Raw genomic sequence first — 9,896 nt, forward strand, 5'->3', positions numbered from 1 at the left:
CTGTGAGAAGATGACAGATGCTTGCTAGTGAATGTTTGCTTGAAGCTATATCAGGTCTTGTCTAGTGAGTGTTCAGAGCTTCTGTGTCTAAGTTTCTTATACACACTCTTAAATAAACTGCAACTCTGCACCAGGTCACTAGGTGTCTGTTGAATCAAAAGGGACCTGGGAAAACTTTAATTAAACATGAGGTATTTCAAACTTTGTCCAATTGAGGGCCCTGCTGACAACATGCCAGGAACCTGACTGCTGCACTAGTCTGGGAGCTGGTGGAGTAGAGTGGGCTGGGGCCGCGTTGCTCCAGTTCCCGCCGCTGCCAGTGAGTGCGGGGTCGCTGGGGGAAAGAGGTGCAATGGGGGTGAGCCGGGGCAGAACAGGGGGGAGGGTAAGAGGCAGGGTGGAGGGAGTTGTCCGGGGCCCCACACCCCCTAGGGCAGGGGTGGCTCTAGGCATTTCGCCACCCCAAGAACAGCGGCATGTTGCGGGGGGTACTCTGCCAGTCACCGGTCCCGCGGCTCTGGTGGACCTCCCACAGGCACGGTCTACCGGAGCCGCAGGACCAGCAGACCGTCCGCAGGCATGCCGCCGAAGGCTGCCTGCCTGCCGCCCTCCTAGCAACCGGCAGAGCGCCCCCCACGGCATGCCGCCCCAAGCATGCGCTTGGCGTGCTGGAGCCGCCCCTGCCCTAGAGATGGCCCTGCCCCTTCCAGGTGGTGCCAGCCAAGGGATAGGGCTGGTCACTGGGACTAGTGCTGTCGCGTATGCAGCACCCAGCTGCCTAAGGCACCATGAAATTTGGGGCAATTTGGTGCCCCAGATTTCTTGGTGCCCTACGCAGCTGTGTATACTGCGTATGCCTAAGGACAGCCCTGTATAAACCATCTACAGACCTATGGTGTCAGTGAGCCAGGGCTGACTGCTGCTTTCGATGGAAGCTGAGCACATGGCCCAATGAACAGTCGATCACTAGCACACTTACAAGACCCTGCAGTCAGTGGCTCAGGGACCTGTCTGGTTCCGGAAGCCATTGTAGGTGAATGCAGGGAGGGCTGGTGAGCACGAGGCTGTCTTTGACAGGCAGGCAACAGGATGAACTTCACACATGCTGGGGTCCTGGTCACTTCTGAAATAGATGCTGTCAGGTGAGTGAACAGAGGGGTCTTCATCAAAATAGTTGTAGGGTCTCAGGAAAAAGCCGACTCCGTTCCCCACAGTCACCGTGTTAGGAATATCCTCAGTATGCGGGACATGCAGGAAGCCAACAGAAATCCAGGCAACCAGGTCCTGGAAGAGGAAGAGAGGCGTCACTGGGCTATTTCAGGAGAAGTGCTGGCTAGGAGAGCACACCTGGGGCAGACCCTCTGTAAACACCACGGAGCAATGACCACTGTTCCAGCATACACTTCAACACACCCAGGGAATGAGGGACTACCCTGCTGGCTGTGACATGTTCTAGCCAGCAGCGTGTCTGCCCACCCCTGGGCTGGGCTCCCCATCTGCTTGCTCTGTGTGTGTGTGTGTGTCTGCCTGCCCTGCACACTTCCCTGGAAGGCGCTGCAGCCCTCACTGGAAGGACCCAGCACACCTCGTTTACGATGGTCTCATTGTCTATGAAGTCAGCAAAGGCCACGGTGGGCGTCCAGGGGTCGTTCTGGTTGTAGATGCTGGTGCTGGTTGGCTCCTCCTCTTTTCGTTTGGTGACGGCCAGTTTGTACCTAACGAGCAGAGAGAAAAGATTGATTTGCCCTCCCCATGCAGGCTGAGCCTGAGTGACGACATCCGTTCTGGGAGCCTGGACTCCTGGATTCCCTTCCCTGCTGCATGAGCCTGGGCAAGTCACTTCTCTCTGTCCCTGTTTCCCCAGTGGCAGAATGGCAATAATGATTCCTGCCGCCAAGGGCATGTGACGATTAAAGAGTTAGTGTTTTTAAAGGGCCCTGTGTGTGCAGCGGGCTAGCGGTGCGCCCTCTCTGCAAATCACCAGTGTAGTGGCCCCACTCACACAGCATCTAGCAATGGGGAGCCCCCTGAGAGAGAACCCACCCCACACTTACAAATGCTGATAAGGGGCAGGAATACTAGGGGAGAGGGTATGAAATGGAAGGGCCATGAAACGATCAGCACAATGTGGTCAAACAGATGAGTCATGAAGGACAGGACATGGCACAGGCTGTGTGGTGGAGAGAGACAGTCTGGGACATGACAGCAAGGGATGGAGAGATTACCGTAGAGATCTGGCTACAGGGACCTTCTGAGACCCAGATTGCTGCCTCTCAGTGAGCATCATACTGCACTTAAAGGGACACTGCCCAAGATGACAGGACTCGACAGGTATATCTTAAATAACAATCTAGATTCACATAGAAACATGGGGGCCATAATATCTTTTACTGGACCTCACCCACCTTGTCTCCCTAATATCCTGGGACCAACAGCAACACTGCATAGAACAATCAAGATTCATAGCATTTCAGGCCAGAAGGGACCATAAGATCTATCATATCCCTCCTCTATTTGACAGGTAGGCCATTAAATTTCACCCTGTTACTCTTGTATTGAGCCCCAGAACTCCAGAAATGTACCCAGTCCTGACCTGAAGACATCACGAGACAAAGAACCAACATTTACCCTGGGACCTGATTCTATTGGTTAATCGCCCTCACTGCAGAAAACTGGGGCCTAATTTCTAATTTGAATTTGTCTGGCTCCAGCTTCTAGTCAAGGAACAACTATGGAGAGAAGCAATTCTTGCACTTTTCTCTTGCGTTTTAAAGGCCAAGAATATTTATTGTAATTGTTTAACCTTTCCCCTGTAGGGCAGGAAGCCACAGCCCCACAGCCCAGAGCTATGGCATGACCCTTTCTGATTTCCCTCTCCAAACAGAGCAAAGACAAAGTTAACAAAGAGCCATGGCACGGGGGAAAGAGAATTGGGGTTTGTGTCATCAGCAAAATAGCGTGGAGATTCTCTGGGTCTGAGCCCACAGTGAGTCCCCGCCCCAGACAGGGCCCCCCATCTCTGGGGATGACCCTGAGGTGAGTTCCCTCCTCAGACAGGGGCCCCATCTCTGGGGCTGAGCCCATGGTGAGTCCCCCCCCTCAGACGGGGGCCCCCATCTCTGGGGATGAGCCTGAGGTGAGCCCCTCCCCCCAGACAAGGTCCCCAGCTCTGGGGCTGAGCCCATGGTGAGTCCCCTCTCCCCCCCCCCCCAGACAGGGGCCCCCATCTCTGGGGCTGAGCCCACAGTCCCCCTCCCCAGAAATGGCCCCCAGCTCTGGGGCTGAGCCCGTGGTGATCATGGGAGCTGTGCCTGGAGGCTTTTAAAATCTATTTTTAACTTCACTCACAGCTCCCCAGACTCCAGCAGCTGGGCAGGGAGAGCGAACGCCTCCGTACTCCTGGCCTCTTTCCCTCCACGTTGTCCCAGCCTGGGATGCTATTTCAGCTTTGCAGGGATTTTACATCATTTCCCTTTGGCTGTTTTCCCTGCGTGTGTGTGGCTCGCTAACAGGGATGGGGCCTCCAGAGGCTGAGCCATGGCAGAGAGGGAAACAGCAACTGCAGAGCTTGCATCAAGTCAGTTTCTGTTTTGGATCCCTCTCTCCGGGTCTCTCATCCCTGCTGCCCCAGAGTGACCCCAGAAGGACAGGGTGGGAGAGCCAGGGTCAGAGGCATAACCCAGCCGATATATCAGTCAGAATACAGCATTACTACTGCACCCAAGCAAAGCTGGATGGAAAGAGGCCAGCACTGAATTCCTTCCTTTATCTTGGCGTCAGACTGGAGAGTCCACCCAATCCGGTGTCCCATTTCTGAAAGCAGCCAGCACCCGCTGCTTCAGAGGAAGGTGCAAGAAACCCCACAGGGGGACTTGTGGAATAAGTGGTTCCCCTAGTGCCAGGCAAGCAGTGCTCAGCTCAGGCCCTGAAGCAGGAGGCTGCTGGCCCATTGCTGTATCACTGAAGGCTGCTCCCCATAGCCCCGGTTTTACAGCCACTGGTCCCAACATGGCACCAACCTGCAGAGGGATAGCAATTATTTAAGCACAAGCAGGAATTGCTTAATTTCTAAATGTGAACACCTACCTCCCCCAGCTGATGGACCGCTCCATGGAACTGGCTTCTGGCAGATGGTCCCCAGCAAAGCTGACTATCTGGATCCTGTAGCCGCGCTGGTGTCCCCACTTATTTTCACGGTTGGTGGTGAAGTGGATGTATCTGGGGATCTTGGAGTGAAGTGGGAATACAGCCTTGTCCTCAGTGTCCAGGACTTTCTTGGTTAGCCGTGGCCTCTGTATCTGGTGCTCTGGACTCCAAGGAGCCTGCACGGTATCGAATGTCATGTCATGAGCCACCAGAGAATTCTTTGTTCCTACAAGGCAAAGAGAAAGCCTCTGAGAAATTGCATCTTTGGTCTCCTGGGCTTCCTGATAGGTTGTAAGAGTCAGGCCGTGGCTCATTCCAAACTGCAAACTACAGGGGCAGGTCCTGCAGCTCACTCAGGGGGACGAAGAACTCTGTGAAAGATCTTGAACAGAACCAATCTATTGCATAGAGGAAACACCACCCCCTCCAAAAGGAGCAGCTGACAATACTACAGAACAAGGAACTTCCTACTCACTTAGCATGTTGGGACATGAAAAATTCTAGAGTTCTCTGCTGGATTGACTCATCAGAGTAAGGGATCCCCAGCCCACCCTGCTGTGCACCCAAACTACTTGTGTCCTCTTGGAAACTCCTCCTTGCTCCACTGCTTTCCATTCTTCAGCCATGTGGGAAATGGGGAAAGGTCATTTCCCCCCCTAACTCCTGGGAAAAAGGGTGTTCTTTCCTCTCAACACTTAGAGCTGGCACGGGGAACTGAGATTTATTGCACCGGGCTTATTATACAGTGAACGTGTTTCAAAATCACTGGCTATATTTCTATGATGTCTCCTCAGGCAGCTCCACCACTAAACGATGTATCTGCCACCTTCTGTCTGTGACATGAGTATAGAGAAAATCCTTTAATAAGTGCATCTTTTTTCATAGGTATCACCAGTCCATATTTAGATCGTTCAGCCATCTAACTCCTCGAGGGTAGCAAGGTTTTACAGTTCATCCTCCAATCCTCTAATTATGCCATCTTCAATAATCTGTCATCCGGTCTTCTAAGAGGTGCTGGTCCCACGGGACTCATGACATTTCATGGGTGGATTAGGGGCAACCCTTTGTTGAGAGGATTAATGTTTAATTTTAGTTATAAAATACCTTGTGCTTGGTTCAAGAGAGTTTAAAAGTCCAGAAAGGAGAAAGAAAATTAACAGCTGAATATAGTGAAGAGCTACAGCTCTGCCCCTGCAGCTCTCTGAGAGGACACCAAGTGCTTTCAGCCAATGCAACCCAAGTTAGAAGCATTATATCATCAGAAGAGACTCTTGCTAGCTGATGATGCCAAGAGGGCAGAAACTGTCCCTAGAAGCTTCCAACAGCTCCTGCCTTTTCACAACTCTTCCATGAGTGTGAAACTATTCACAGGAGTCACATGACACAGGGGTATTTGCCATTGAACCCTCCCTGCCCCAGGTCATGCCATGACAGTCAGGAAGGAATTGAAGTTTCAGCTTCTTGCCATCTGTCGTGTGTGTCTGACACTCATTATGGCGGGGGGCCCATGTGTGCTGAGAATGCCTCTGGGACTTAGGGTGACCAGATGTCCCGATTTTATAGGGATAGTCCTGATATTTGGACCTTTTCCTTATATAGGCTCCTTTTATTCCCCACCCCGTCCCTATTTTTCACACTTGCTGTCTGGTCACCCCACTGGGACTTGCTCAGCGGATGCTCCACTGCTTAGGCTCACCCCTATGGGGAAGCTGATAATCGCCACCCAGTGGTTAATAGGACACTTTACTGGTATTTGGCTAAGGTATGGTTGGTACTTTGTCATGTGACGCTGTTCATGCAGAAAGTCGCTAGCAAGAGTAACCTGTTTTCCATGCTATATCCTAGTCTAATAGCTGGGTTTGATTCCTGCAAGCATCCCCTTTGGGGCTAAGTAGGTCTGTAACATAAAATGGCCTCTTACATGTGCAGAATGAATGCATGCTCCCACAGGTGGATGGGAGTGAATCCGTCCTAATTTGTTATTCCCAGGGGCAGTTATGTTATACTCTTCCAGGTTCAATGGTGAATCCCTTTTTCTCCCCCCAGGGAGGCGGTTGCATCCAAGACCTATGGCACGCAGTCAGCAAAGTTTGTGTCTACAATTCCTAAACCTGCCAAAGTTTGATGTTTTTCCTATGGAAGCTGATCCAGAAGGTTTTCTAATTTAATCTGGCTGCTCCACTTTATCCACTGCTCTGGTGAGTTTCTGTGCCTTGGCTACACTCGAAACTTGCTTTGAAGTGGAGTGTGGTCGCGGTGCCAGCCCTGGGAGAGAGCTCTCCCAGCGCTGCACGTACTCCAGCTCCCTGTGGGGATTAGCTTGCAGCGCTGGGAGCCGCGCTCCCAGCGCTGCAGCGCTGTATCTTGCAGCACACAGAGGGGTGTTGTTTTCACACCCCTGAGCGAGAAAGTTGCAGCGCTGTAAAGCGCCAGTGTAGCCAAGGTGGTCTCCAGCTCGCTTTATGGGGAGGGGACCCTGCCAGCTCCCTGAATTACAAACTATAGAATGCAGCGCTTATATCTAGTGGCCCCGATTCTTGCTGCATTCCAGCTCCTTTACACCATTTCAGAACAGGGCTGGTGTAATGACTACCCCACACACTCAGCTCCTGGCAGAAGAGTGAGCCAGGGGGTGGGAAAGGATGTGACTGCCTAATCCCTTTGTGTTGCAGCTGTTTTCGGCTGTGGGAATCTGCCTTAAATTAGGTTCTAATTTACACTGGGGGATGGGCAGGCCCTGGCCAAGCCCAGAATTCAGAAGCCCCCTTTGAGCCACCCTGGGCTGCTCCCAGAGAGAGAGAGAGAGAGAGAGCGCGCACATGCAAAGAGACCTACCTCCAACATCCAAGTCCACTTTATAATTGATGAAATGGTTGTGTATTGTCCCTAGGGTGTGTTCCCCAACCTGACTGCCATGTTCAGTGCCTGTGCCATAGAGAAAGGATGAGCTAATATAGCCAGTGGCATGGATTTTTACTTCAATAGCTCCGTTCTGGTAGAATATGAAGTCCCAAACGTAGTCATAGTTAATGAGCGTTGAAATGGCTCTGAGAACAAGAGCATATTTAGTTAGACCGCCATAGTACAGGGACTGCAAGTTGGAATAATGACGCCTCAGCGGGACTGAAGTGTCCTGCTCAAAAATACACAAGGAGTTTTTATTAAGTTTAGGGGTCTCTGATTCAACTAGATAGTGTCTATCCACATAGGTGGCTGTGTAGGGGCAATCAACACCTCGGACCAGCTCAAAAGCAGACTTGCCGATGCCAAAGCTCGCATCCATATATCTAGTCACCATCCCTCCAGGACAATTAGAGCCGTAGACAGCAAGGGCTTCTTGGAGACTCAGCTCATAGACAATTCTCTCTCCATTGAACTTGATGTCAAAGAGACGTGGTCCTGTATTCACATCCATCCCAAAGGCAAAACTCCAGGACTGGAAGATGACGTGATTGTTTTGGATGCTGTAGCGGGGCCCACGAGGCTCATATTGCAAAGGGCCTGGTGCCATGGGGGCTGCTCTGGGCCTCATGGAACCAAATTCCTCATCAGGTTGGACTTTCTTAACTTTTACCTCTTTCACACGGCCTTGTATGAACTCAGTCTCCAGCTGCTCCATGTCTTCATAGTACTGGCCATTATAGAACACTTTGCTTATCCTCCATTGGGAGGCATCCAGGCTGCTGTGATTAACCAGCACCTCCAGCCCCACTGGGTGCAGATAGAAGCCACTGCCATTCACGTTCTGGAACAGAACAAACCAGGTGGCACGATCTCCTGACTGGAACCCCCGAGGAACTGAGGTGAGGGTAGCAAAATTGGTCTCACCATAATCACAGCACTCTCTGAGCAAGCCTGGTGCTTTGGAGAACTCCTGGTAGACAAAGCGGTCAATATCCTTGTATTCCTTCTCAGTCACTGGTCTGCGGTGGTACGGCAGCTTCCCTCCATACTTCCGCACGGTGACATCCCTGTGAGTTGTTGGCTTTGGCAGGGGACCCACCACGTACTCCGTGACATTCGGATCTGGTTGGTTTCCGAAATACACCACAGCCAGCGCCTGCCGGGGGGGTCGCCTGCCCCCACGATCCAAGAACCCCAATGCCTCTGCCTTGGTGGGGAGCTGCACATCGACGTAGTAAATGCAGTTATCAGAAGGGTTTGCTTGAGAGGCATCTACCAATGGCACCCCAAGGTTCTCCTGAAGATACGTCACCACTTGCTTCATTTCTTCTGGCGTCAGATCAGCAAAGACCAGGCTCTGGTCGCTGTGCTCTCCCTTCTGACTGCTCAGGCTCTGTGGCTCACAGGTGGCCGGTTTCACTCCTCTAGTCAGCAACACACAAACCAAAGCAAAAATTGTGGCTAGCGCCAGAACCAGGAGGATGAGGACAGTTTTCAGGTTCATGTTGCAGCAGCAGAGGCGGCTCCTGAAGCCTGACAGAATGGAGCTCCCTACTGCAGGCAGCCTAGCTAGGAGAGCAGGCTATGCCTGTTTGTGGGGAGGTGCAGGGCTGGAGGAGGGAGAGGTGGTGAGAAGACGCTTGAGGTTTGCTGTCAACCATAAAAGGCTTCTTCTGCGTCTCCAGACCATTCACAGGCTCAGCTTCTTAAGCAGCACTTTAGGTCTCCACGCAGCACTCACTTCCTGGCCAGTTCTTCGGGAGGCGGGTTACAGAGGCTGCCCCCAGCTCCGCGGTCCTTTGGAGCAGGGATGGCTTTGGAGTCATTTTAGAAAACACAAGCACAGACCCAAAAAAACAGGAAAAGCAAAATGCTCTGGCCAACAAAGCAGAGATATTGAAGAAGAGAGACCGTCTGCTAGCGGCTTCTTGCCAGTTGTTGTAACCCGATCCCTCCCTGGCTACAGTCCACTTCTCTGCTGCCCTGTCCCAGACTTTCCCCCTTCGGGCTTCCCTCTGTCTTGCTTCTAATAATTCCCTTGCTTGGCAATTTACTTGGTGTGACGACCTGGGAATGTTCTTGATGTTTCCTCTGAATACTGTGTTGGTGCCTCAGTGTCCCCTATGCAGTTCTTAAGTATCTAGGTGGTGGGATAAGGGCATGTGATTGCTGAAGAGCAAAGGGCCAGTGCACCTAAATGCCTGGCACTCTGTCTCCTGGCAACTGATGGCCTGGGCCCCTGCTCTGCAAAGATTCCAGCTGAAGGTGTTGGAGACAAAGGGATCAGGTGACCTCCTAGCCCGGGAAAGGAGCTGAGCAGAGAGGAGGGGCTGGGGGGGGTTGTTAGTCTGGAGCTGGCTGGGGTCGAGGAGTGGAGGGCAGATGTGGGGGGTCTGGCTCACTGGTCCCCCAGAATGGACCCGGCTGAGGGGTCCGGTTCGCTGTATCTACAAGCTCTGTTTTAGACCCTGTTCCTGTCATCGAATAAACCTCTGTTTTACTGGCTGGCTGAGTCACGTCTGACTGCAAAGTGTTGTCCCACAAACTTACACAGGATCGTTTTAGGGGTCAAGACAAAGATGCCACATTTATTATTAATCCATAACTATTAGCAAATACCTTAATGCTTATACACATACACACACACACACACACACACACACCCCAAAATGTTCTGCAGCTGCTGGATAGTTACCAGTCCTGATTGCAGTTTGAGTTTGCAGCTTGGGATCGGAGCTCATGGCAGCTAACTGGCCAGGAAAGCTGAGCACGAGGAGGAGTCAGGTCTCTGTTGGGCGTGCACCGATGCTCCTTGATGTTAATAGCAGAACGTTACCCAAAGTTTC

The 9,896-nt window shown here is 52.1% G+C and overlaps 1 protein-coding gene across 1 annotated transcript; it reads right to left on the bottom strand.

The window, feature by feature from the left end:
• Positions 1 to 636: 636 nt before the first annotated feature.
• LOC115638955 (membrane primary amine oxidase-like) lies at positions 637 to 8,955 on the bottom strand. The gene is made up of 4 exons (XM_030541144.1): positions 6,982 to 8,955; positions 4,087 to 4,372; positions 1,586 to 1,715; positions 637 to 1,284 (listed from the first exon to the last, which is right to left on the bottom strand). Exons 1-4 carry the CDS (start codon positions 8,552 to 8,554, stop codon positions 1,000 to 1,002), a joined length of 2,274 nt encoding a protein of 757 aa, XP_030397004.1. The 5' UTR covers positions 8,555 to 8,955; the 3' UTR covers positions 637 to 999.
• Positions 8,956 to 9,896: the final 941 nt, after the last annotated feature.

This window comes from Gopherus evgoodei, chromosome 23 (genome assembly GCF_007399415.2).
Source record: "Gopherus evgoodei ecotype Sinaloan lineage chromosome 23, rGopEvg1_v1.p, whole genome shotgun sequence".
Classification (NCBI taxonomy): domain Eukaryota; kingdom Metazoa; phylum Chordata; order Testudines; family Testudinidae; genus Gopherus; species Gopherus evgoodei.